We start from the raw sequence: 26899 nt of genomic DNA on the forward strand, positions 1-26899 counted from the left end.
GATATGTAACACACACATATATATATGTGTGTGTGTGTTCATAGGTAGGCGGTGCCAAGCATATACTGCTGAAATGATCGTTTACACTTATATTTATTAGGATTGCTAAGCATACAATGCGTATGCTGGAATAGGATAATTGCGATACCTGTAGATAAAATGACAGACAATGGAAGACATATAATATTGGTAAAGGACGTCTCCGCAGAATACTTAACTGCCGGTTTTTCGAATTCTGTCAGCTGTTCGAATGCCTATGGGTTCTTCAGTGCAGAATTAGCTCGAGAAATATTTCGATCATGCCTTTCATTAAATCTTCAACGATGAAAGGTTCAAACGTGAATTATAATAATGAGAATCATTATTAATTGAAATAAATTATGATAAATGCTAATAGGTCAATTTTATTTTTTAATAGATTGGATTTTCTTATCAATTCTTCAAGGGATTGGAATGTTATTGAAAACCAATAAATTATCGTACCACATTGAAGAATTAAAATACATGTATATATACGTAAATGACCATCAGTCCATCACAGACTATACAGCGCCATCTGCTATGATGGTGATGTGGTGACTTTATTGCAGTACCTATACCCGTATACCTATATAGATATCAGTTCCTGCGTGCTCCAATCGTCGATACTGCAGAGTGGAATAAACATGTCGGTATTGTATTTTCTTCTCGACTTTCTGAAAGGGTAAAAGAGTTTTCTATCCTTATTGGAAGAATTAGCTTATTGAAGCTCGACTCGCGTTCGCGTAAATTGTATACTTACAAATTTCTGTCTTTTCTTAGCAAAAATAATTATGCAGGAAAGATGTTTACTGGCGTATACAGCGTGAAATGAAAGTCTAAAAGTATGTGTTATTTGTTCAAAGTATTGGAATGTAGTGCAATTTTTTTTTGCTGATCTTTGATTGGTGTACAACTAACCAAGAAACAAGTTTTTGATTTGTTGTGAAGTCAAACCCAATCAGAAATAATGAATTCAATAGCTTATTTCAGATGATTTTATCAGCTTCTCTGAGTATGATGTGATAATGAAATTTCATTCCACAATTTTTTCATTTTTTTTTTTATTTTAATTTCCAAAGACCGATGTGATTAATTTGTCGATGATTTGTTCAACTGTTGCTATTCTAAAAATCTTCAATGTTGACTGATTACTTTATGTCAGTTATCATTATTCTGATATAATTGTAAATTGTGGTTGCCTAATTTGCAATAGTGATACCCACAGTATCAGCAATGGAAGAAAGTGAAAGAACAGTCACAAGTGCAATTTGTGAAAACAAAAAGATCAAGGACTTTTCCGAAGAACTAGTTGATTTTCCACACATAGTTGAGTATATAAAAAATCTTCATGATCTTATAAAACTGCAGCAAACAGAACTTGAGGAATTAAAAGTTAAACTACATGATCATGTAAGTATAAATAACATTCCACATGTTACAATAAATTAATGCTCTTATACTTTTATTGCAGGAAAAAAATTTTAGAAATAATGAAACCCAAACTGACATAGTGGAGTCAGCAGAAAATGCATTATCTCGCGAATGGACTACTGATAATGAGGAGAAAGCAAGTATAGTAGATCAAGTAACAGAGGCTGCTGAATCAGCAATGAAACAGACTGGCTTTGTTTACGAAGAAACTACTGGACTGTACTACGACTATAATTCTGGATACTACTACGATGCAGTGGGTACCAACTTGTTTGATATTAGCCTAGTTAATTTTACCTAAATCGTTTTAAAATATTGATATACTTGTAGAAATCAGGATTGTACTATAATGGGAACACTGGGACTTATTACTACTATGATAAAGATAGTCAATCTTACAAATTTTATAGTCAAATTCAAAGTAAGCCAGATGATCCAATACCTGCAGCAAAAAATACTAAAGGAAAAGGAAAGAAAAGCAGAGAAAGCAATAAGGTAAAACAATAAGGTTAAATGTACAACAAAATGGGATGATTCTAGTAGTTTTTCTTAATTATTCATTCAAATGTTCATTCTTTTAAACATGTGATTTTGAATTGAATTGAAGATAATAGAATCATTTCTGATAATAGAAATTATAGAGACATTATGATGAATACTGATGTTTAATTCGTGATTGTAGGTTTTAGATGATATCCATGAGATAGTAACTGGCCTTTCCAGAATATCAATTGAAAGATACAGGCAACATGCCTTAGGTAAAAATTTTGTTCTTTTGATATGAATATGTGTATTCCCTTGCAGGATGGAAGAAAGAAAGTGAAACTGAGGAAGACTGAGGAAGAAAGTGATGGAACTGAACCTGAGGAAGGGGAATGTTTAGATACCGATGAGGATGAGAGTTCAAGTTCTGAAGAAGATGGTTCAACCTCGTCTAGTGGAGATAAACAAATTGATAAAGATGAAGGTTTATTATTTTTTGTTGTGTATTTTTTTTCTTTAAACTTTAGAATAATTTGACAGTATTCCATCTATCCTCAATGCCATTGTGAAATTTATTATTTGTCTATAGGAAATTTGGCAAATATTTTGATTTATTTGTTTTAGGCGTATCTAAAATCTACCCACCGTGTATGAGGATAATTGTAAAGGAGACAAATCTTCCAAATCTGAAAGTTGGTTCCTTGTTTATGGTTACTTGCATTGGAGGATCTATTGGAAGGGAGGGTGATCATTCAGTCACTGTACCAGACATAAATATAAGCAAAGTATGTAATTATTTGGTCTTTTCTTTATTCTGCTTTTGATTAATTTGTAAGGATTGATGCAAAATTTATGAGCTTGTAGCACCATGCAAGATTACAATACAACGAAGAAAAAAAGGTGTATGAAGTAATTGACCTGGGCTCAAGAAATGGTACCTTACTAAATGGAAACAGGCTTTCTGCAGCAAAGCAAGAATCTGAACCAAGTGAAATTATTCATGGATCTATATTACAACTTGGTGCTACAAAACTGCTGTGTCATATTCACAGTGGTCATGAAACATGTGGTCACTGCGAGCCAGGTCTTGTGCAGTCTAATGATACAGCAATGGACAGTTTAATATCTATTAAAAGCAGATACCAATCGGAGCTGAGACGTTTAAAATCCAAGTTTGGAGTTGACAAGGATAATACTCGTTCGGCAAGTCGTTTAGCTTCTGGTTACGAAGATAGAGCACAGACCAGGCGAAATCACGTTGGCTCATCAAGTCAGCACGTTAAAACGCAACAGAGCTCTTTGCACGAGTAAGTTTTTCTGCTATTTAACAGATACTTGGAATTGCATTTGGAATTTTGAAAAATATGTTCTTTCAATAGATCCATATCAAAGGACAATATGGGCTTCAAAATGTTATCCAAAATGGGTTGGACAGAAGGAAAGTCTTTGGGAAAAAGTGGCGACGGAGTTTTAGAACCAGTGAGTACATTTGTTTACGTTCGATTGTTCGCCATCGGATTAAAGAAAAAAAAAAAAAAAGAAAAGAAAAGAACAACGGCGTAGGGACCATGCAGTAGGAACTAGGAATTTGTACGGTGTTTCGTCTGCACAAATTTTCAAGTGTGCCGGGGCGAATGAACGATTGACGAGTGACGCTTGCCGTTGCTCTTCTCGCGCACGGGACTGTAATGAATGCAAATGTATTGAAATCTAAATCATTATTTTGTCTAGACGCATTACGCGCGCCATTGTGTCTGTCGGCCAATCCTCGTGCGGCTGTTTCCGTTTCTTCGCCACTTGTCGCGGACTGTATACGCGTCTAAATATTGTCATTCCGATTATTTGATTTTGAGAATTGGCAGAATAGTCAGGCCCGAGATATCGGCAGATCAGCGAAGGCGATAAAAATGAAAAAAGAGCTCTCGCAGTCCCTCGACTGTTTTTCTCTTTTTGCAGAAAAAGACGCGACTATCTTTACGTCCGTCTGGAAAACTCGTTTTCTTAAAATAAACACGTAACCGTTGGCTCCTATCGGCTCGCATCTCTCTCTCTCTCTCTCGCTTTTGCACGCGTTAAAAGAGCGGCCCAGGCCAGAGAGATAAAAAGGGGGCTTTTATTCACATAGACGTTTTACGTCGGCAGCTGAGATAAGCTGTTTATCTGCGCGGGCGGGCGAGTATGCAGTGGATGCCTGCGAATGCGTAGCTGGACATCGGAGCAGAGATTTCCGGTGCGCGCAAGTTTGACCTATTCCAGAGTCCAGTCACATATGCAGGCGCGTGTGCGCACAGGCAGCTGGCACGTCGCGCAGGGACTGCAGGCTGTGCATGGAAAAAGTCTTTTAGAGCCGCGCAGGCTGGAATCAGGTCCTCCGGCCGTAAAAAGCGACATTGTAAAAGAGCGGAAATGGCCACTGTAAACCTGCGCTCATGGATCTCGGCTCTCGAAAACTGCACTTGTCTCGCAGCGAATAGCTTATATACGGCGTATAGGCGTCGTGAGCTGCGTGCGCTGCAGAGAGGGCAGAAAATGCAGTATAAAGGATCGCGCGGGGAAAAAGAGCGGGAGGGGGAGAGATAAGCCGCCGCAGTTCGGTTTAAAGTCGACGTGCGCGCCTGGCTCATTTCTCGCTCTATTGTTGAAATATCGAGCACGCGAGTAAATTAAGTATGGATGGAGATCTGCTGACTGGCGCGCACATAGGGCGGGGTGGGGGGGGGGGGGGGCAACAGGTGGGTCGCTGGCCGGCCGGAATTACAAATAATTCCATAGCGCATCATGGGTGCACGAAATGCGTCGGCCGTCTAGACACGCGTTCTATTTTCCGGCTGCCCGCAACAGCGCCGAGTTTGCCTTGTTTTTCGTTCGAGAGCGTCGTCGCACCGCGTCTGGGTAAACATAAAACACGTCCGCGGCGCAGGACACATTCATCAGAGGATTACCGCGCCGCGGCCGGCTCTGCACACTCGGACTCCGCTGTGCAATAGACGTCCGCACGTGTTTATCTAGTTCAGCCTTAGACTCCACTAGACGTGCGGGTCAAACGCTAATTGACGCTCGACAAACAGTCGCGAGAAAAATAAATATGTATGCGCGATGCTGCAGGAGCGGCGGCAAACTTTCTGACGCGCACATACTGCACACACAGAGACGCGGCGGTATACCTATGAATGTACATGTATATATGCTGCAGTCGCAGCCGCCGCCGTGGCCATAATGCCGTCTGCATTGGAATTGTCTGACAGCTCGCTGGCTAGACCAGACAAACCGGGGCAAACTTTCGAACTAGCACAGGTCGTCTGGCTGCGGCGGCGGCGGCTGCTGTGGCTGCCGGCTGCCGGCTGCCCCCTTCCCCTGCCCCCCGTCTAGTCTGCGGCGCGCATCTTCTCTTATATATGCTGCAGCGGTCTACTAATACTCGGCTCCGCCGGATTCGCGTGCAGCGCGTCTCTTATTAACGCGAATACGTGATTCGACGCGGCGGCCATAATCGCGCGCTTCTGGATATTTTATTCCGTTTCAACGAAAGCAGATTGCGAGCGATAGAGCCCGTCGCCGGCGGCCATCAATTGAACGGGTTGTGCCCTTCGCGCGCGCGCGCGGAAGGAAACGTTATATCGAGACGAGACCGTCTGCCGAGTACTCTGAGTACAAGTCGCGCGCGCGCGCGCGCGCATCGACGACTAAGTATATACGGTTTAAAAAGTTGGACGGCCGTAGCGCTTGTCGATCAAAATGTCGTTAGGCCGCCGTCTAGACGTTCCTCTGCGCGTAGGTGTGCGCGCGCGCGCTCGCGCGCGCGTTTAAATTCTCCGGCGGCGCAAGCGAGTCGAGTGCTCGTCCCGGCTCGTTGGACCTCATTTACATTCGCAGACGAAAGGACTTGTACAGCGTGCGCGCATGTATACCTACTTGGAGAAGCCGCCGCAGCGAGACATTAGAAGCGACACTTGGCCCAAATATGGGCGGGCGTCGCGTCTACTCGGTCGGCTCAAGAGTAGCCTCGGCCCCGCGCACTCTATCTCCGTCTGATTCTTACCGGCTTTTTTCTGACGATTTGCAGGTGCCTTTGCTGCAGAACGTGGAGAAGGCCGGCTTCGGGGCGACCGGCGAGCAGATCCAGAGCCTGCAGGAGGATCCGAGCAGCAAGAAGAAGCAGGACATCTGGAAGAAGACTCGGCAGCGCTTCGACGATATCGCGTGATGATGATTCAGTGTATTGATTTTTTACCGGTCTCCAAGTATAAATATACAGTGTACAGCATCGAGCATCGAACGCCGTGTCTCTCCATAGTCTATAGGCCACAGTTATGCAGGATGTATATAGCAGTGGTAATAACTGCGGCTCGAGTGGCGCGCTTAAGCCGAGATAATGCTCACCTTGAGCGTCTGCGGCCTTTTTTGCTCCCATCGGAAAAAAGGAATAGGTTTTACGAAGCTGCGAGTCGGCTGGCATTTCGAAAGCGCTGCGCCGACGGGCCGAAAAAAGGGATGATAAAGGTTTATTAGATTTTTTCCGCGGCTGAAGCAAAGCACGGCAGCTGCAAGCGGCTACAAGGCCGCGCGCGAGCCTCGGGAGCTGGAGAGACAAGACAAGACGAGTATAGAACTGGCGGAATATCCAGAATATGCCGTGAAAAAGTTGGCGGCATCTAGCCGCGCGTCATATACTCCTCCGCCTCCTCTGCATCGCGAGCACCGGCATTTTTATAAGCTCCATAAAGTCTGCGCGCCTCGAGGAGATAGTCATCGAAAAAAGGCCCGCTCTCCGTCTCTCCTTTAATTCTCACTTTCACCGCATCTGCCCGTCTTGCGTCTTGTGCTCCCAGCTAAATCCCTCACTTTCTCCGTCTCCGTCGTCGTCGTCGTCGTCGTCGGCGGCGTCCGATTCTGGTTTCTCTCTCTCTCTCTCTCTCTCTCTCTCTCGACCCGCGCGAGTCCCCTGCTTCGAGGTAGGAGGCGGCATTAAAGTGCTCCACAGGTATAAAATTGACTTTTTATCGCGCACGCCGAGACAGGAAATTAGTCAGCGACCTTTACGGAGATTCCGAAAGCCCCTCCTTTTAGCTTCTTTTGCCGAGATTCGAATAGCGACTCTAGACTCTCTGGCCGCGGCATGTCTCATGTTCTCGAAAGGGGTGTCCTCTGCCGCGCTCTGCACCGCACCACCCTCATTTATCAGCTGGCGCGGCAAGCAAGGATTCGTTATTTGCGTGCAACTAGGGGAGGATCGGGCGCGTCGATCGTTTTGCACTTTTTCAAGGCGCGGAACAAGAAAAGGCTCGATGCCCCGGTGCACCGTTCGTAGGCGCGCACGAGTCGATCGTCGCCGGTTCGTTAACCGGTGAGCCGTCGGCGGCGCGGCGAGTTTCGCTTTCGGTTTCGCTTTCGGTTTCGCTTTCGGTTTCGCTTTCAGTTTTGGTTGCGGTTTCAATTTCACGAGTCTGCTGCTCGTCTAGAGCGGTCAACGTGCGCGCGCTAACATGTATCGGATCGCGATACGCTCTCGAGTTTAGGCGCGCGCAGACGTCGTCGGAGACAAGTGTGCCCTTCGCCCGCGCACCCGCGCACCCGCGCAACGAGTGTGCTCCAGAGCAATGTAGACTAATGATTCTGTCTGAGTGGGAAATTGATCAGCAGCGCTGCTGCGAAGGGGGGAGCTAAAAACTTTGGACGCGCGGGCGGCAAAGGGAAAAGGAAAAAGTTCCTTCCACGAGCAAGCTGGAGGATTACGAGAAGGAAAAAAGCGAGTGGCATTGTGCGCGAGGGATCGGCCGGGAAGATGGAGTGCTTCTCGACATCGCGAGTCCCGCGACTTCTATTCCGCGCATCGACGCGCGCCGACTTGTATAAAAATGCGGAATTGCACCGGGCGAGCCGCAGGTAGCTCTATGCTCATTGCCGTAGATAAAATTCTCGTTTGCTCGAGTGCGGCGGCCCGACGGAGAGAAAAAGAGCGAGTCGAGGACGAAAACAATGCGCGAGTCTCTTGACTCTCTCTCTCTCTCTCTCTCTCTCCCTGTCGTCGTCGCGGCGAAGGGTTCAAAGGTTGTGCGCCGAGGGCTGCGCTACTTGGAACTCGACTGAGTGGCTATTGGGACGTGCACGAGCTCAATCTCCCGCAATCACAACCATTCGGGATCGAGAGCGTGCTCAACTGCGGCAGGCGGCGAGGGCTTCTCCAGAGGGAGGGAGAGCGAGAGAGCGCGCTCCTTTCCTCTCCCTCGCGTGCGCGACGCGACGCGGAGGTAGGAGAAAAATTCGGCTAATCGTCCAGATGCGCCGATCGCGCCCGCCTTTTCGTTCGCGGGGGAGCCGATCCGAACGGAGCGCTGAGAAGAAGAAGCGAGCTCGCAAGCAGCCGAGTCTGTTTGGATCGGCGGCGGTGACTGCGCCGCGCGCGCCAGCGGTGGAGGGAGGCGCGCGGCGGTGCGGCGGTGCGGCGGTGCGGCGGTGCGCAGCGACTCGCGAGGAGATCGCATCGCTCTCCGGCGGCCAGCCAGCCAGCCAGCCAGCCTGCCTGCCAGCCAGCGGCAGTTTCATTCAGCGCGCCGTGGAAAGCGGCCGCCTCAGCGAGAGAGGCAGCGAGGAACTCGGGAATTGCCTCGATCGCCGAGTATAATACTTGTATACTTAGGTACGCCGAGACGCATCGCAGCCGCACAGCAGGCCCATGTGGCATGGCTGCAGCATGTTGTGAACGAGCAGGAGCAGCGCTGCAGCGGCTGGCGCGGCCCGCGTGAGATGACGGGCGTAGTACGAGCCAGGGCTACTACCGGCGCGGCGCTTCTGCTGCCGTTGATCATCGCGCTGTTGCGCGCCAGGCCCGCGACCGGTGAGTCTCCCTGCACACGCACGTTTATTTCCAGCGGCTCGGCTCGGAACCATTGAAATGCAGCCTCCCGATAAATCGGCGCCGCTTTCCTCCTCGCGAACGAGCCGACATTCCAGGGGCCGCCGCTCTCGGGGGGAACGTCAGGAGAGAGCATTTGCATGCATCCGCGCGCAGCCCGGCCGTTAGTCACGGGAGAGAGAGAGAGAGAGAGAGAGAGAGAGAGCGAGAGAATGCGAGGATGTAACGAGCTCCGCCGCAGTGTCCTGTCAGCGCGCTACTTGCATCCGCGCCGATAACGACTAGCTGCTGCGACGCACGCATACCCAGTACCCACTCTCACGTGCTCCCTCTCCCCCTCTCGCTCGCTCACTGTAAACAAAGGAATAGCTATGCGCGCTCGGAAAATAGAGAACGGAAAAAAGCTGGAGATAATCGTCGGGCAAAAAAGCGGCGGCGAGCCGCTCCGTGTGTCTGTTCCCCTCCTTCGCTTGCTCCTTCTCCGCGGCTTCTCCTCCTCCTCCTCCTCCTCCTCCTCTTCCTTGACGAGTCCTCCTCATCCCCGAGCTGCTGCTGCACTCTTCGTTCTCTCCCGCTCGCGCGCTCCGAGCACTGACCCGCAAACTGGTTCCTCCATTACATCGGGCTCTGATCTCTGCTCGCGCGCGCGCTCGCTCTCTCTCTCTCCCTCTCGTAATAAATGTCACTTATCTCTTTATCTGTCCCACCCACGCGCACGCACAAACATTCGCCGCCGCGCGCTACGAGGAGGAATTCGCGCAGCGAGAGGGAGACCTAGTTCCGAATAAGCCGCCGCTTTTTGAATGAACCGCCCCGCGCGGCTATAAGTGCACGCGGCGGGCAACGCGAGCGGCGACTCGGCGAGAGACCGGTCCGCGCGCACGCGCCTCTGCGATTATGTGGGTTTACGATGTTTTCTATTGCAACGGCTGCAGCTGCGATGCTATTAATAAACCTGAACGCACACTCGCGGCTCCGCCGGCTCCGATGTTCCTCTATATGCTATGTACAATTAACGCGCGTTGAAAAGGAAAACGGTTTCGAGCCCATTATATCCGACTCTCGTCGCAAGTAAGTAGGTCGAATCAAAAAATCGCGTTATGTATCTCAAGTACTCGATACCGCGTACCTCGAGACTCTCTCTCTCTCTCTCTCTCTCTCTCTCTCTCTCTCTCTCTCTCTCTCTCTCTCTCTCTCTCTCTCTCTCTGAAGAGCAGGCGAGCGTTGCAGGGGGCGTATGCTGGTCGAACGTCAACAGCGCGGGCCGCTGCAAGGAGATCCTGTCGCAGGGCGTGAGCAAGGAGGAGTGCTGCGGGGGCGCGAACGCCCCGGAGACGACGGCCTACAGCGAGGAGGACTACGACAACGGGGCCCTCTTCTTCTGGCAGGTCCTGGGCGGCGGCGTCAAGTGCGACTCGTGCCGCTCGAGCTGCCTCGGGGTCAGCTGCTCGGAGGGCCGCAAGTGCGTGCTGCGCCGCGGGATGCCCAAGTGCGTCTGTAGGCCCGAGTGCCGGGAGAGCAAGGCCCAGGCCGAGGGCCCGGTCTGCGGCACCGACGGCCGCACCTACCGCAACGTCTGCAAGCTCAAGAGGCGCGTCTGCAGGAAGGGCTACCACGAGCTCGCCGTCGCCTACGGCGGTCAGTGTCGCTGTGAGTATAGGCTTACGTAGCCAGCCGCGTCTGTCTGTCCCGCATCGCTCGCACGCGCTCATCCGGCACTCGTTCGTCTGCCTCAGCTTCCTGCCTGGGGGTGCGCTGCCGGCACGGGCGCAGCTGCCTCCTCGACCAGAACCTCAGCGCCCACTGCGTCAAGTGCTCGCGCAGGTGCAGCATCGGCAGCGCGGGCGGTCAGCCGCAGGAGGCCCAGCAGGCACGAGAAGCCCTGAGGCCGGTCTGCGGCGTCGACGGCAACACCTACAAGAGCGCCTGTCACCTCAGGGCCGCGGCTTGCCGCGCGGGCCGCGCCATCGCCATCGCCTACAAGGGCCCCTGTCGCAGTGAGTCTCTCCCTCTCTTCTTATTCTGCCTCTCTTCTTCTGCTCAGCCGCCTCCGCCGCCGGCGCGCCGTCCTTCTCGCGCGTCCTTGCCCTTCGGTCGTTGACCGCCAGCGCGAGTGCGTACGCCTCTACGGCTCTCTCGGCCAAAAATAACCTCGCCACCGCCGATTTTTGCCCGACCCACTGCGTCTCCGTGACGAAGCAGCTGATCTTGACGCCTGTAACACGCATAGTTGCAAATGAAGCGAGAGAGGGGGAGAGGGGGAGAGGGGGGGAGAGAGAGGGAGGGAGGCCAAGCCTTTCACTCGCGGGGGATAACTGTACAGACTCTCGCGAGCATATAGGCGCACAGAAAATGCGCCTGTTAATCGCGAGCGCGCGGCGTCTGGCCAGACTCGGCCCTCATCCACTTGCGGATAACATCGGGCGTACACGCAGCTAAGCCGGAAGCGCGCGGCTAGACGCTCGTCGCCGGTCGCGGCGGAAAAGAGGAGGGTAAACGAGCTAATAGATAGTTTTTGCGGCGCGCGTCATCATTTATCAAAGAAAAGACTCGGAAGCAGCTGACACGAGAGAAGAAGCGCGCGGCTATACGTATAGAGGCTGTCTGGAGAGCGCGCCGCGCGCCGGGGAGTGGCTGGACTCGCGCGGGGCTATATCTATCTGTATATCGATCTCTCGCGGGCCGCCAGTCGATTAATCACCGCCAGCGCCGCCGGTAATTGTAATGCCCCGCACAGCCCTCTGCAGCCTGCCCGCAGACTGAAACCGCGAATCGTTACGCATTATATTCAGGACTTTAGTTGGCGATTCAAGATCGGCTGCACGCGCCGGCGACGGTCGCGCTCGTGCGCTGCACCTCGGAGATTCCTATCGCTTTGTCGCGCTGCTTCGAGACTCGGGAATCTCGGGACTATATACAGCTATGCACGGAGAGTACAGAGTGCGCCCGCGCTGTCGACAGAGTACACGGACTGCAGGAGCATCCAGTGCCGGCCGGGGCAGCTCTGCCTGACGGAGCCCCACACCGAGCGGCCGCGGTGCGTCACCTGCCTCTACCGCTGCCCCAGGAACAAAGAGCTCGTGCGCGAGCGCAACCGGCACCGGAACCGCGACTACCAGGATCCCAGCCCCCTCGCCCTCTGCGCCAGCAACAACGTCACCTATCCGAGCTGGTGCCACATCATGAAGGACGCCTGCCTCACGGGACTCGTGCTCGAGACGCGCCATGCCGGGGCTTGCAACGCCCGGGACCCTCCTCCCTTTCGTGAGTATGCCAAAACCGCTTCTCTCTCTCTCTCTCTTTCTCTCTGTGTCACTCAACCCAACTTCGCCCCGTCGCAGACGAGAACGCGAGCGCGGCCAAGGAGTTGCAGCTGACGAAGAAACCGATCGGCAAGGGCAAGCCTTCAAAGTCCAGCGCAGCCACTTCTTCTGCCGCCACCACCACCGCCACCACCACCACCACCACCAGCAGCTCCAACACCACCGCAGCCGCCGCCACTTCTTCCTCCTTCTTGTAATGGCGTTGGCCCTCGCGGGACGACTTGGTGCAGTTCTTTTAGATAGACGAGCAATTTTCGCCATGACACAGTATTTATATTTTGCCTCTCGCGTATTAGGCCCTACCCACTCCCCTGCTGCGCGCGCATGCACAGCGAGCATCGAGTATTACATGCGCGCGGATCGACAGAAGATCGAGGCCGGAGGCGTAATACGGATAGAGGCGAATGCATTCTAATATATAGTGCGGAGTAGAGTCCCATCGATCATGTAGCATAATCGTCGTACTTAATTTATTTTATGCCTCACGCGTATTTCCTGCTGCGACTTTCATCCTATCGTCCTTCATTCGCCGCGATCTTAATTAATTATTAATTAACAATAATATAGGTATAGGCAAAAACGTATGCACGGAATACACACTCGACGACATTGTATAACTGGCCATATTAATCGCTCTTGCCAGAATTACAATTTCCACTCATCTAACATCACCAAATGTAGTCTTTAATCAAAGCAACAAGTCACACACAAATTCTAGTAGAAACTAATTGCATCTGCCGAGAGTTGCACAATTTTACTTTTTAGTACGCACCACTACAGTCGGATGTTTCATTGTACACACAATTGTTACGATAAACGTCTCAATCCGCCAGCTCTTCATTCCCACTTTTTTCGCGCGTTTTGCATGTCTCTAAAAAATCTTCACCTCGATGTGCTAAGCATTAAAATTGTTGACCGCAGGCAGACAGGATTCATTGAATTGAGTATAATGCAATAACGGTGAATACTTATTATATCTAACACACGCAAAATGCATTACCCTCGCGTAGTGTGTGCCAAGCATGTCACATGCTTACGCCGAGGGTTAACGAAAAGTATGCGAGTAGATGCGATCATAGTTCCTTTTTACGATACGATATAGACGATATAGACGATATAGACGATATAGATATTTAATATAAATTATTCTAGGCTTAAAACATTATCGATAGCAACTATATTTGATCTTAAGAGTATCGATATAGCTCAATGGTATTAAGAATGAAAAATAGTCGTATACCCGTTGTACGTTTTATAGGTATACATCGTCCTACTCTAACTCATATTTTTCATCACCTCATATTTTACACTCGAATAAATATGTCCGATTCATGCCGAAAATTTTCAATTAATCCGTAAGCATATTACATATACGTATATATCCTATGTATATCTGACAATAAAAACAACAACAGCGCGCTGTCCACGTTACGCTATATATCTAAATACACTGTAGCAGTTCATAACTTATAAGCCATCTATGCACTTGAGAATTTCTTTGTCTTCGACATTATCTCCGTGTGTCTTTATTTAAAACTTTTTTCCCTTCATTATCGATTATCGATTTCCTCTCAATATTTTTATAACTTCGACTCGCACACAAGTATTAAGGTAGTCCGAGTATCAAGTCGTTCTTCACGTTGATGATATCGAAATTTTCATTATTTACACCTTTAATATATCTAATACCTAAAGACTGTATCATTAATATATTAGTGATGGATTTCGAGACTCGAGATTTTATATTAGGGTTGTGCCTCTGATATTAAATGCTGAATAAATGACTGATAAACAATCTATTAGTATAGTCGGAGCATGCAAATACCAATCATGAAATAAAATTAATTCTGCTAACAAAATTGGATTGTAATAAAGCTTTAAAAATTTGAAAAACTCATCAGAAAGATACTATAATATATTATAAGAAAAATCTTAGAAAGTTTCTTATCAAAGTGTTCATAATTATGTATTAATTTTTAACATACATACAACTGTAATTATTTGAATATATTTTTAATTTATTGCGAATGTATTTATGTAGTATACATTGTTAAGCCTTTTTTAAAATAAAAAGATGCTCGTACTACCTTCACTGCTGATTGAGCAGATTATCATCACCTGACCAATTCCTTAATAGACATTTTATTTGTGCATATAAAACATTAAATTTGTGTAAAAATTTGTGTACTTTGTTGTAAGTAATTTTGTAAATATTTATAAATTATGAAAATGTATACTCATAAAAAGTAGTTTGCATAACAATAATTGAGTTGTTTTATTATACCTTCATTTTTACTAATTAAGTAAATGAATAAATAATAAATTAATTTTTAGTTTGGCAGGCCAATGTGAAAATGTGCTTATGTGCTTTTTAATACTTTCTGTAAAAGTTTATTATCAAAAGAGAACCTGTGTGGTGAGAAGAAATTTAGATACCAACAAAAAAGTGCACTTCTAGACTAGTTTTTATAATGCCATCTTGTTTGCAAATGTACAAAGGTTTTTTTATTTCTAAGTTCATAGATGTGTTTGAAAAAGTATTTACAATTTTTGCAATTTTTGCAATTTTTTAATGCCTATTACTCTATTTCACTTGTATTATACTTGTGATAATTTTAATAAGAATAACAAATAAGACTGAAAACATACTAAAATTTTCTAAGAGACTTAAGTTTGTTATCTCTTTTAATGCCTTCTCTTCTCAATCGTTTCCAGTATTCTTTAGTGTTTGGATCAAGTTCTTCGAGTTTAGGTGCTGGGCCAGTTCTTATTGTCCACAACCAATCTGGGTATTCTTCATCGGGCTTTAATTTTACATCCTCTCCACCTTCTTTTCGAAGATTTGTGCCACAGCAGTATGTAACTAATTTGTTAACATCTGTTTCTACTGGTAAGAGCTTCTTTTCAACAGTTGTACCTTTTCCTTTGCCCAACTTCTTGCCTTTACCAAGTGACATGCCTGTGAATCAAGAGTGTTGAAAATTTTAAAAAATCTGCAATTTTGAGCATTCAACTGTCGTTTGATAAAATGATATTTTCTCAAAAGCACACAAATACTTATGAATTGCTTTTTTTTACTTTGAAAATTCCAAAGATCAAACAAACTCCTGTACACATGTACTTATAACCTCAAAAGTGATGTTGCATACGAGTTATCGAAAGGTTAAAATTTAATTATGCTCACCAGGTATAGCATAGTTATTAACTTGGACACAGTATTCTACGGGAATAATTTTTGTCGGAGCACGTAGCAGTCGATGAAGCATAAATAAACTCATTTTGATCGAGCTGACTGGAGTAATTTAAAAAACACTCGTCGCTTCGCTTCGGGCTCGTCTGCAACATATATCCCTCAGGCCCTCTCTACAACTAGTCTATAGGCGCTGAGCGCTTTTCGTCGGACTTGAATGGCCAGTAGATGACCAAGGTTTTTTCTATGTATTTTTGCCTCCTGAACACGAATTTCGAGGGTGGAATGCCCAAAAGTGGATGTTTTCTGGGTTGAAATAACATAATTTCGTTGAAGATTAACAATTAATTTGTTAATAACAAATTGCCTGACCACTTTTGGGCATTCCACCCTCGACATTCGTGTTCAGGAGGCAAAAATACATAGATTGGCCATTCAAGTCCGACGCGAAAAGTGCTCAGCGCCTAGGCCCTAGACTAAACAAAAATGTTCTTATAAGTACTCTTATAAGTACTGGATGCGCGCGCAGCGGAAATGCGCGGCCAGCGCAGAGCATTAAGTTAAGACGAATAATAATAGAAAAGAAAAAGAAATTTCAACGGTGGTGGAGCAAGCCTCATATAAGAGACAATTTCCGTCTAAGTAGGTACCATAAATTCATTTATTTTGTACATTTTTATTACATATTTTGGGTAAGCGCTGGCTGCGCATTTCCCCTGGGCGCGCACCCAATGCTTAAGAAAACTTTTGTTGTAGAGAGGGCCTCATTGCCGCACAAGCCCGGTTATAACTGCGAGTGTGGGGCCAAAGTGCCAACTTTAAAAGCGAAGCAATGTCAAATCAGTGCAGTTGTAAATAATAATTTCTAGAATATTGAAAAATTGCACGGTGGCAGCACTAGCTGGCATAGTTTTAGGTATACTCCGAAGTTGGTATTCCTCCCCTCCCCTCCCCCCTCGTCGTTCGTTCTCTGGCATCTCTGGCTGGCACATCAGATCAGCCGCATGCAAGAGAGCGCTGCACAAGTCAACACGCTTGACGCTGCACAACAGCGATAGCAGTGGGACCGTGAGCATACAACAAGGGGAGCGTCGCAGCTCGCAGGCTCGCCTCGTGCAATAACACACTACGGCACCTTTACGACAAACAAAGGCGCACAAAACACACGGACGTCGAGCTACGAAGAAGAAAGACAGAGGAAACAGAGGAGAATCTGCATCGTGTAGTGTGTAGTGCCAGAGCTCTCAACAGGGACAGCTGCAAGCCTGCAGTGGAGATTCGAAAATGTGGCAGCATCTCGCGCGCGCATGGATCGTGTAGTTTTTTCGAGTGCAAGGACGAGGCGAGAGTGGCCGCAGCGTTTTCCGGCTGACATGCAGCTATCGAGCTCTCCAAGAGAGAACGACAATCCATTCGACACTCCCAATAGGTATAGACTCAGCTCCTCGGGAGAGAGAAAGAGGGAGTAGAGAGACCGAGCGTCCCGACGCGCGTGAGGCTGCACGCGGCTCAGAAGAATCGGAATAATCCTGTTCGCATGCAATCAGCTGATTTCGATCAATTCTCTGCACTCGAGTTCAACCGACGGATGAAAACAGCAAAGGTGGAGCGAGAGAGAAGACAGCGTTCACCTACGACGAGCAGCGGAATATCAAAGGACAGGAGATTCGCTGTACGTCCTAATGTCGCATGCAAGTGACACGTGCTGGACGACTGGTCTCAGTGAGGTTCCGATGAAACTTCACTTTTTGCGTCTCTAGCGAGCGTGCGACGCCGTTCTCTGCATTGTCTGCTCGCTTGCTCTCTCTCTCTTCTCCCCTCCCCCCTCTCTGTCTCTTGTCCCCTCCCTCCCCCTCTCTCTCTCTCTCTCTCGTGCTGTCTCTGTCTCTCCATCTGCGCGTCGACTGCGTGTTTTTGTATGCCCGCACGTACGAGGGCAATCGTGTACAACGCACGACGAGGAGAACGGCTGATTTTCGGAGCCACTTTTTGAAGACTGGATTGGCCAGGAATTCAGATGCAGCTTGCAAAGTGACTGGTCACTCCCTAGGCCAGCCGAGATGTCTTGGCTAGGATGCTTGCCATGGTCCGAAGGGATAAAAAAGAGAGCATGCAGGTACTTGCTGCAGCGGTACCTTGGCATGTTTCTCGAGGAGAAACTGACACTGGATCAGCTGACAGTTGATCTGTACAATGGCACTGGTCGAGTCACAGACGTCAGCTTGGATGTACAGGTGAGGGCATCGAGTTTATAAGTTTTCTTTGTCTGCGGTCGATGGACTTGCATGTGCGTGAGATAGCATTTATGTGCAGAAACAGAGCGATAATACATGCAAATGTACGCCAAGTTATTCTGGTTGTAATGTACATCTTATGACAGTGTTTTGATTTTCCAAATAGGACTTATTCTTTCTCCAATTTAATGTTCTTAGAATTACAAAATATTTCATTATATTTTTTATAATTGCTTTTTCAATCAGTGTTATTTGGTAAATTAGAAAAAAATTAAGTACATTCTTTTGGTTATTAGTAATAAAAAAAAAATCTACTCTATGCTTTCAAACAAGAAACAACTCTTACAAGTTTATCTGTAACTGTAATGATGATGAATTTTTTTATACAAGTCCTTCTTTTTATTTTTATCTTTTATCTAAATCTTCAACATGAAAATAGTAAATTTGCAAAATTTATTGATGGCATAGGTAGTGATTTATGATTTTCATTTTGAAATTATGATTGGAATAAATATGTAAATATAGTGATACCAAAAACATGATGATTACAGGCTCTCAACGAATTGGGAGAACAGCAACATCTGCCGTTAGAATTTGTCGATGGTTTCGTGGCAGAGATGTCAGTTAGCATTCCTTGGTCTGCTTTACTCAGTGATTCAAGCTATGTTGAAGTAAGGGGATTAAGACTGACTGTACAGCCTAGACAAAGATCAGAGACTGGAACTTCAATGTTTGAATCTATGTGGAGCTCTATGACTTCCAGCATGCAGTTGGCACAAGAATGTTTACAACAGGATGCCAATAATGCTGGTAATTCACAGCCATTGGAAGGAGTGGAACTATTTGCTCAAACAATAGATTCAAGTACGTAACGATAAAATATATTTTACAAATGGAATTCACATTTATAAATTTATTGTTCACCTATACTTTGTCAAGCAAATTTTACGTATTAGTACCATTTTTCTTTGCCTTTTCAGTTCTATGTAGAGTTAAAATAAGATTTTTCGATACTGTGATACGTTTGGAACATGTGCCACTGGATTCAGCCACTGGAGTAGCAATGGAGATTCACATTCAAAATTTAGAGTACTCAGATGAAGCTGGATCAGACCCATCACACACGTTAGATCCTAATCAATCAGTCAAGGGATATGTAGTGTCCGCTTTTACCACTAAGCGTTTTTACTTAGAGGGTGTAACTATTCACACAGATGAATTTCCATCACGGGCAAGAACATTTTCCAAAAGTGTCATGACCATGAGTAGGGGATCTACACCTGATTCAAAAGTAATTAAATATTTGTTCATCTATTTGTAGATGTGTACTTTTGAACAAAGATTTTACTTAAAATTAACGTAATGAATTTTTACTACTTTCAGAACTCAGACGGCCAATTTTCATCCGCGCAAATATCTCCGACACAGAACATGCAAACCCCTCCAGAAAAAAGCATTATCAATAATCTAAACGAATCCAATCCAATCATTGTTGCAAAATTATCAGGTCGTCAAGAAATCCGCTTGAAAGTAAAACAGGGTGAAAGTGTTGTGGGACCTAAAGTAAGTAGTTAATATCGCATTCTCATTATTTCATTAAAATTTGTAAACGCCAAGATAATATTAATCATAAAAATGTTTTGCAACTTCAGGTAGAATTATCAGTAACCCTAGGCTCTCTTACATTATTTTTGAGTCCGCGACAAGCGCACGTGTTACTCGAATTGACACACGGTCTTGCATCACCAGATATGGAAGACGTAAGCAATGTTGCACCAAGACCTACTTGCACCGAAAAACCCATGGCTAATAGTGATTTTAAGAAAGTAGAACGTGAGCTATTAAACCAAATTAATCCCTCGCAGGGATTGCGTACAATGGTAAATTATATCTTATTTTCACCCAATGCTTTAAAACCTGATTAATTGTATACATGTGTACACTAGTACTTTCATTTGCCTACATATATTATAACATTTATACTTTTGGGAAGATATTAATCTTTATCAAAAATTGATTCTATCGCAGGACTTGCGCCACACTCAAGGCTGGTCAACGGCGTCGCTGGACGATTCCGATAATGAAGACGAATTTTTGCCTATGCGCGCACCTGGCATCACATCGATGAATAATTCGATAACGAGCAATAATGCAAGTATGGATGGTAGCCTATCCGCGAGTAGCGTAAGTTCCAAAAGCTCAGCGATCAATGCCCCAAGGCAGCACAAGTACAGGCATAGCATCGACGTCGATGCCTCGGCCGAGACCTCGCAATTTCACGTGCGTATTGCATCGGTTGCAATGATACTGCTGCACGAGGACATACTGACCACAGGTATCGAAGGTTATGGATTGACAAAGGCCAGCACTAAAATCATGAAATCAACAGCTGAGGAATTCTTCAAAAAGCTGGGAATTTTCGCAACGAGTGGGTACGGGCACAAAGACTTTGAAACAATTTCAAAGCTTTTCGCTGATGCTTGTCAACATAGTCATTTAAGGTAGGGTTTTGTTTCAAAAACATAAGCATAATTTTTTAAGCAGGGCTTGAATTTATTCATTATTTAAATTTACAGACTTTTGGCAGCTCCTTTAGTTGTTGATGGAAGCGAAAAGACAACTGTCCATAATTCATCAATTTCAGGAAACCTAACTTTAGCTAGTTTAGAAGTTGTTGAATGTCTGATTGATAACAGCAATTCAAACAATCAAGGAACAGCTAGCACTACGTTCATAGAACTACTCATATTTCCAAAGGAAGACAACGCAAACGCAACTTTTTCGAATAAAACTGATTTCGAAATGAAATTCGATTACACCGAAAGAGCTGTAAGGCACGGACAGATGGTAAAGTACGCGCATCCTCGTACGAAGTTTCAGTGAGTATTGCGTTTTAATGCATAGTTATGATTTATTTATTTACTATATCAATTGACAACACGTTCGTTAATGTTTCTTTATTTTCAGTATAATATTAGCGCCTTGTCAAGGGGAGTTCGATATTACAATAATAGATAGGATATCCACCCTATTAAACCCGCAACCCATATGTGTATCTAGTCCAGCTACTGCTGCAGCAAGAGAAAACATTGTAAGTTTCATACAAGTAAACCTCAATAAGTATGATTTTCATATATGTGGTATAATCATACTTATTTTTTTTTTTCTCATTTATTTAGAATCAACAAAAGTTGTTTTATCAGGCTGTTGAAAGCCCATCACTGCCAGATGCCCGTGTAGATATTGAAGTTTCATCCTCCAAGTGTGTTGTAGATCTTAGGTGACTATCGCATGTAAATTCGAAATTGACTTGATTTGATTTTAGACATAATCTTATAAATGTATACTTTTTTTTTTATCCCAGGTTCCCTGTACCAGACCTGCGATCTCTACATGACATGTTACGCATGCCTTGGTGGAAACGCTCAGTGCGTCCAGATTACGTAACGCTCCACTTGACCGATGCCAAAGTGCACACCTCTTTCGAGAGTCGAGCTTCGCACCTAGCTCGGCACGAGGTGCAGTGTCGTCATTTTCTGCTAACCTACACTGAAGCCGATTCGGATCTGCCGCTTAAAATCGGCAAAGCTACAGCAGACGAATGCCGAACTGATGGCTCGCTACAGAATGAGGGCGAAGGTTTCGATTGGCCAAGAGTCGTCATAACCGTATTCCCGTATAACTTAGGTGGACCGCTGGAAGATAGCTCTGAGGGTGAACCTGAGTCGAGCCTAGACGAGACACTGGAAAATACTCCGCGGCATCAGCCATCGCCTTTCAGCTCCAAGAGAGTCATCCATGAGTCTGATACTCCACACTCTAGATCTAATCAAAATCAGAGTGAGAACAAGGAAGGTACCGAACACAGAGAGGGCGAGGAACTAATTATCCCTGGCAACAGGCAGGAGATGACCGAGTTTATAGAAGAGGGCACGAGAAATTCTAGAATCCAAGTAGAGATCGGGTTGCCCTGTGCTTCCATCCAGATACCTTCAAAGCATCTATATGAGTTAATATACAATCGATTCAATACTGATCTGCTTCTATGGGAACCGTCAGCGCCAAGACCTAAGTACATGGCCCATGCTGAACCAACTATGGGCCTTGATTTGGCGTCGACACTGTTACAGGAATCTATTTATCCAAAGTAATTAATCTCATTTGAATAGCTCAACCATTGGAAAATATAATAAACGTTAAATATTACAATTATTTTCAGATTTAGTATGTGCAAAAGCGGAATTCAATACGACTCAGATTCTGATTCCGACGAAGAAGGGATTTTTTACTCAACAGCCGACAGAGGAGCAGGCAAACAAAGACAAAATCGTTCGTTAAAAAATGGCCAGAGCAAAGTAGCCCTGACTCTAACGATAAATCAAGGACTTTTAACAATGTACACGCCGGTCAGAGACTCGATGCGAAACGTCATACCAGGTCAGCAGGGCGAGTTGATTCTGCGACTGGAGGATGCTGTAGTGTTTTCCGTGTCGAGCTACAAAGGCGAGGAGAATCTGGGATACGTCTGTTCGATGGTAAAAGACATTGCGCTTCACCATTGTGGCCTAATAACAATGTCGTCGCAGACCCCTCCGTTGAGATCCATCAACAGCATTATACCAAAACATTGTCAACGTACGATATACAGAAGTGAACCTGGTGCTAATATTTCGATGAATCTAACGGAGAAGGACATGTTGTCGGTAGCGATTAGGATACAGGCTGCTCATGAAACTCATCGTATAAAGACTATTAGGGTAGCTGCTGGTATAAGCCACGCAACTCTAAAGCACAAAGTAACAAGCTCTCAGACTTTGTGGTTCACGCAATTGACTGATTGCTTGGACGTCATCGATCACCCTGTGGCCGGTTATATTCCACCCGGAATTTTGACTGAGTTGCACGTTCATCTGTGGGACTGCGCTATTGATTACTGGTAATTTTTCATTTTAATTCTAGGCAACGGCAAGCCAGTTACTTAAAACAGTTAAACTGATTGTATTACCTTTTTTCAGCCCCATACACTTGCCGCTAAGATCAATGGTAACACTTGGAAGCTTTAGCGTGTCGAGTAATATTGCGGCTCAGACCAATACTTCGACTTTGCGCTTCATCGCCGAAGATTTAGCGCTCTTCATATCCGACAAGATTGGTAAGGTCGTAGACCTCAGGCATGACTATGTATGCGTGATGGACCTCGGACTATTCGAATTGTCGCTTCGATTAAATGAAAAGATGTGTGGAGGAGCACCAAGAGTCGACCTGCGTGCAAGTAACAACGTGCTACACGTACGCACTTGCTCGGATTCAGGCCGAGCCTTGATGCAGCTGTTGACTTATTTCGCGAGTGACGGGGACCTGACGTCGAATAGTGGTAGTACCGAGAGCATTACCGTGCCTAGTTCGGAAGATGGCGAGAGTTTGCTGGGAGATGAAAGTATCAATTTTTTAAGTAAGAGTCAAGTGGAGCGGGTCAATAGCTTGATGGAAGAAGCTATGGAAGATACTGTGAAAGGTAACGATTATCATTTTTAAAAGTTCTTATTTATATTATTTGCGAAAAGAATGTCAAAACATTTTTTTTTTTTATACCAGGAACCTTAGAGAATACAGAAAGACAATATCCAGAGAAAGAAAACCAAGTCGAAGTATTTTTCTTCCCCGATGAGTCTAATGCAGCGATGGCAAACGAAAATCTCAAAAATCCTGAGACAGCAGTAAACGCTGGGCCGACAGCTAGACCGATCAGTCCGGCGATCGATCATAAAATTGACTTTGACGACGGGGATGAAGACTTTTGCATACTAGGCGAAGAAGCGGGAGTCGGCATAATGCCACGTCACGGGGTCCCGGAGGTGAGATGGCTGTGTCAAGAGTCCCTGCGAATAGTGGACAATCATTTCTCAATACCTCTGGGTAAGACGGATCTGCTCAAGGCTCCAAAAAATTTTCCGCCAGCGATACTTAGATACACTTTATGTGAAATGGCACTGGTCTGGCACATTTATGGTGGCAAGGACTTTGGAGACACTCAGCCTGTGACAAAAAAGCATATCACTATTAATGAAAACTCAACTTATTGTGGCAATTACGCTCCAGAGAGGTAAGTTCTAATAATAACAGTGGAATATTTTTTGTAAGAATTTAGCTCTTTAATGAACTTTCTTTTGCTTCACAAAATTATTGTCCCTAGAAAAATGTTTTGCTTATTTCCATATAATCCGTTTATCATCAGTAAGACATTTCTACGTATATGCTAAAAGTATAAACAAAGGAATAATGATGCAATATAGTATGCTGTGGATACTGTTTACTCATAAGTAGCGTATTATCTGCGTATGACTACTCAAAAGTGCAAACACTCTAATTCAAACGAAACGACTTATTGCATCATGGGTATTACACAATATACATGTAGCAATTAGTTCTGCATACTACCTGCATACTTGATCATCATGCTTATTTAAATATATAGTTATGATGTATGATTTTATATACGCGTTGAAGGAAAATGAATACATACAGTTTTTCCTTTTGTTTTTCTACTTCTAGAAGTCGTTCAGCAATCGAAGGAATCGGTTATAGCAAGTCTTCGCCAAACAAAGTTCGCTTCGGTAGCGTGCCAAACTCCCCACGTGGTCGTGCCAAAGACATGCCGACAGAGTGGCAGGAACTGAGCGGACCAGGCCGGCGTCACGACGTTTTGATGGAATTGCAGCTTAACAAGGTGCGCTTCCAGCATGAGGTCTACCCGGAGAATACTGCAGAAGCCTCACGACAGATTCTGCTGGTGAGCGAAATCGAGGTACGTGACCGTCTGGCCAGTTCGCACATCAACAAGTTCCTCTACCAGTACAGCAGTGAGGCTAAGCCTAGGCAGACTCATGCCAATATGTTTGCCATGAAAGCCATTCACATCAGGCCCGATCCCAAACTTGCCGCCCAGGAGTGCTGCTTGAAGCTGAGTGTACTGCCGCTGCGGCTGAATATAGATCAAGACAGTTTACTGTTTTTGATTACCTTCTTCACAGAATTAAGCGGCACGGCAAAACAGACCACTGAGGGCGTAGCTATGGCAAATAATGTACAGTCAACACCCGGGTCCAAACAGGGGACTCCGACCCATCATCCACCGGTAATGAGCGTTAATGATGGATCTGACGAGTCCAGTAATGAGAATGCGATGAACTTATCGCAGAATGCAAACATTGATCAGAATCTAATGATATTACTAGAGGATGAGCTGACGATTAAGGAGAATAAATCTAATGCAAAGATAATCAGTGAAGTGCAAGACAGTAGTCAACCTGTGTATTTCAGGTAAGCTTTATCAAGTTAATCGTGTTTATTAGATCTTAGATTATTTAAAAGCATTTTTAATAAACCTTTTAATTTGCTATTAGGAGTGTGATATTTGCGCCAGAAGTTTTGGTACGATTAGATTACCACGGCAAACGAGTTGATCTAACCCATGGACCTCTAGCCGGTCTGCTGATGGGTTTAGCTCAGTTAAATTGCTCCGAGTTAAGACTGAAAAGACTAACGCACCGTAATGGATTACTTGGTTCTGATAAGCTTATATCGTATCTATTAGCAGAATGGATACAGGATATAAAAAAGAATCAGCTTCCAAGTCTCTTGGGAGGAGTTGGTCCAATGTATTCTCTTGTACAGTTGTGTAAGTAGTCAATATAATTTTTACTTTTGCATAATAAATTTTTATAATAACTATTTTAATGCCTTTTTTGACAGAATACATTGGTTTTTTTTTTGCTATTTGAAGTTCGTATTTGATCAGCACATTTAAGCTGCTTTGTGAAAACTAACAAAATAAATTAACAAAAAATATTAATTATTTAACATTAGTCCAGGGAATACGAGATCTGTTCTGGCTACCGATTGAACAATATCAGAAGGACGGCCGGATAGTTCGCGGCCTGCAGCGCGGGGCCAACAGCTTTAGCACATCAACAGCGATGGCTGCCCTGGAGTTAACTTCGAGACTGGTTCACGCGTTACAGAGTACCGCGGAAACGGCCTACGATATGGTTAGTCCGGGTCCAAGTGTTAGGCGAAATACCAGGGGTCAGAGGGGCCGAAGAAAACGTTACAGCCAGCCGCTGGACATTAGAGAAGGAATGGCCAATGCCTACACACTTGTCAAAGAAGTAAGAGATTATTCTATTATTATTATTATTATTATTATTTTATTTTATTTTTTCAAATTTAATGTATAACGTACGGGTCAGAGACAAGGTTTAGTTCATAATTTAACGCGCGTAAAAGCACTTTTCTCATTATGCAATTGAGGTAAATAAAAAAGTTCGTCAGAAAATTGCTTTGCTGCGTTTTGATAAGATATTTTATTCGTGTTACAAACGTTCAAAATGAATAGATTTTTTTACATTACCGACATATCATGTTTTAACAGGGTCTAGGCGAAACGGCAAATCAGCTGGTACGAGTAGCAAGTGAGGAACATGAGCAGAAAGGCGTGTCGGGTGCTGTGGGTGGCGTATTGCGCCAAATTCCGCCAACGGTCGTTAAACCGATAATACTTGCGACTGAAGCGACCAACAACGTCCTGGGTGGCATGAGATCTCAACTGGTGCCGGATGCGCGGCGCGAAGCTGCTCAAAAGTGGAGGCAGGACTCAAACGATATAAATTAAGATAATGCCATACGTATAATGTAAAGAGAGAGAAAAATAATGAATTATAGGTTCGAATGTTTTAAAAGTATGACAGGGATGAAAAAAATTAACGAGGCAATAATAAAAGTAACTGCTATCGCTCAAATAAGTGTGGAAGAGAAGCTTAAATTTGTTCTGCATACGCGGCAGAAACTTTTACGCACTTCATTGCAAATATATAAAGAAAATGTAAAGATAGAAATTTATTTTTACAAACAAAAAACTTATTTAGCTTAAGAAAAAAACGATGGAGTGACAATTGAAAGATTCAATAGAACTCACAAGGTCTAATGAATAAGAGAATGATTGAGTAGAGTGTTTAGCACCGTATGAACGTCTCTGCTTTCGTTCGATTTGTTAAACGTTACGTAAAAAAATGTTTGTTATATTTAGATTATGAATGAATGTTAGATCTTACAATGAGTGATATACATATATGCGTATGTATATAGACACGTTTATATGCATACAAATCGATGGGCAAGATAACATCCGCTTGTACCTATTTCATTCTCACAACCTGTAAGTTTTATACCAGTTATACGAAATAATGTAATTAAATGACTCTTTTCATAATAAAAATTTACAGCATACGCTGTTTTTGAGTTAAAATGTGTTGCTCCTTATATCCACGAACTCCTTATATTTACGAACTCCTTTTTAAGCAAAATA

The 26899-nt window shown here is 45.0% G+C and overlaps 4 protein-coding genes across 11 annotated transcripts; 3 read left to right on the forward strand and 1 right to left on the reverse strand.

Moving 5' to 3' along the window:
• Positions 1–100: 100 nt before the first annotated feature.
• LOC100123467 (angiogenic factor with G patch and FHA domains 1) lies at positions 101–6211 on the forward strand. Of its 6 annotated transcripts, none has more exons than XM_032599887.1 (10): positions 220–330; positions 419–1431; positions 1493–1708; positions 1783–1947; positions 2135–2158; positions 2257–2419; positions 2560–2720; positions 2800–3242; positions 3315–3414; positions 5999–6211. In XM_032599887.1, exons 2-10 carry the CDS (start codon positions 1255–1257, stop codon positions 6137–6139), a joined length of 1590 nt encoding a protein of 529 aa, XP_032455778.1. In that variant the 5' UTR covers positions 220–330; positions 419–1254; the 3' UTR covers positions 6140–6211. The 6 variants fall into 6 exon arrangements, with proteins under 6 accessions (XP_032455780.1, XP_032455778.1, XP_032455779.1 ...); XM_008213421.4 differs by lacking the exon at positions 220–330 and having other exon boundaries at positions 724–863; positions 1235–1431; XM_032599889.1 differs by lacking the exon at positions 2257–2419 and having other exon boundaries at positions 101–330; positions 2135–2210.
• LOC100123462 (follistatin-A) lies at positions 6156–14633 on the forward strand. Of its 2 annotated transcripts, none has more exons than XM_016985332.2 (5): positions 6156–6267; positions 10019–10438; positions 10525–10785; positions 11750–12052; positions 12130–14376. In XM_016985332.2, the coding sequence occupies exons 1-5, from the start codon at positions 6246–6248 to the stop codon at positions 12306–12308; spliced, it is 1185 nt and encodes a 394-aa protein (XP_016840821.1). In that variant the 5' UTR covers positions 6156–6245; the 3' UTR covers positions 12309–14376. The 2 variants fall into 2 exon arrangements, with proteins under 2 accessions (XP_016840821.1, XP_001607105.2); XM_001607055.6 differs by having other exon boundaries at positions 6243–8770; positions 12130–14633.
• LOC107981070 (39S ribosomal protein L54, mitochondrial) lies at positions 14109–15774 on the reverse strand. Of its 2 annotated transcripts, XM_032599908.1 has the most exons (3): positions 15724–15774; positions 15296–15501; positions 14109–15070 (listed from the first exon to the last, which is right to left on the reverse strand). In XM_032599908.1, the coding sequence occupies exons 2-3, from the start codon at positions 15387–15389 to the stop codon at positions 14760–14762; spliced, it is 405 nt and encodes a 134-aa protein (XP_032455799.1). In that variant the 5' UTR covers positions 15390–15501; positions 15724–15774; the 3' UTR covers positions 14109–14759. The 2 variants fall into 2 exon arrangements, with proteins under 2 accessions (XP_032455799.1, XP_031784478.1); XM_031928618.2 differs by lacking the exon at positions 15724–15774 and having other exon boundaries at positions 15296–15577.
• Positions 15775–16292: 518 nt separating this feature from the next.
• Positions 16293–26839, forward strand: LOC100123456 (ATG2 autophagy related 2 homolog). The gene is made up of 17 exons (XM_031928556.1): positions 16293–17535; positions 18087–18399; positions 18516–18826; positions 18919–19098; positions 19188–19415; positions 19564–20036; positions 20112–20414; positions 20503–20626; positions 20715–20815; positions 20900–21682; positions 21755–22471; positions 22551–23050; positions 23131–23638; positions 24088–24855; positions 24939–25213; positions 25402–25703; positions 25967–26839. Exons 1-17 carry the CDS (start codon positions 17362–17364, stop codon positions 26204–26206), a joined length of 6300 nt encoding a protein of 2099 aa, XP_031784416.1. The 5' UTR covers positions 16293–17361; the 3' UTR covers positions 26207–26839.
• The last annotated feature ends 60 nt before the right edge of the window (positions 26840–26899 follow it).

This window comes from Nasonia vitripennis, chromosome 4 (assembly GCF_009193385.2).
Source record: "Nasonia vitripennis strain AsymCx chromosome 4, Nvit_psr_1.1, whole genome shotgun sequence".
Lineage (NCBI taxonomy): Eukaryota > Metazoa > Arthropoda > Insecta > Hymenoptera > Pteromalidae > Nasonia > Nasonia vitripennis.

Bases quoted from the DNA above. Each gene is read 5' to 3' on its own strand.
- LOC100123467 (XM_008213421.4), top strand. The intron at 1,432-1,492 runs GTAAGTATAAAT...CTTTTATTGCAG, and splicing joins AAGTTAAACTACATGATCAT to GAAAAAAATTTTAGAAATAA. The intron at 1,948-2,134 runs GTAAAACAATAA...TCGTGATTGTAG, and splicing joins AAAGCAGAGAAAGCAATAAG to GTTTTAGATGATATCCATGA.
- LOC100123462 (XM_001607055.6), top strand. From the start codon at position 8,680: ATGACGGGCGTAGTACGAGCCAGGGCTACTACCGGCGCGGCGCTTCTG. The intron at 10,439-10,524 runs GTGAGTATAGGC...CGTCTGCCTCAG, and splicing joins CTACGGCGGTCAGTGTCGCT to CTTCCTGCCTGGGGGTGCGC. The intron at 10,786-11,749 runs GTGAGTCTCTCC...CGCTGTCGACAG, and splicing joins CTACAAGGGCCCCTGTCGCA to AGTACACGGACTGCAGGAGC.
- LOC107981070 (XM_032599908.1), bottom strand. From the start codon at position 15,389: ATGAGTTTATTTATGCTTCATCGACTGCTACGTGCTCCGACAAAAATT. The intron at 15,071-15,295 runs GTGAGCATAATT...CTTGATTCACAG, and splicing joins TAATAACTATGCTATACCTG to GCATGTCACTTGGTAAAGGC.
- LOC100123456 (XM_031928556.1), top strand. From the start codon at position 17,362: ATGTCTTGGCTAGGATGCTTGCCATGGTCCGAAGGGATAAAAAAGAGA. The intron at 21,683-21,754 runs GTAATTAATCTC...AATTATTTTCAG, and splicing joins CAGGAATCTATTTATCCAAA to ATTTAGTATGTGCAAAAGCG. The intron at 24,856-24,938 runs GTAAGCTTTATC...ATTTGCTATTAG, and splicing joins AGTCAACCTGTGTATTTCAG to GAGTGTGATATTTGCGCCAG.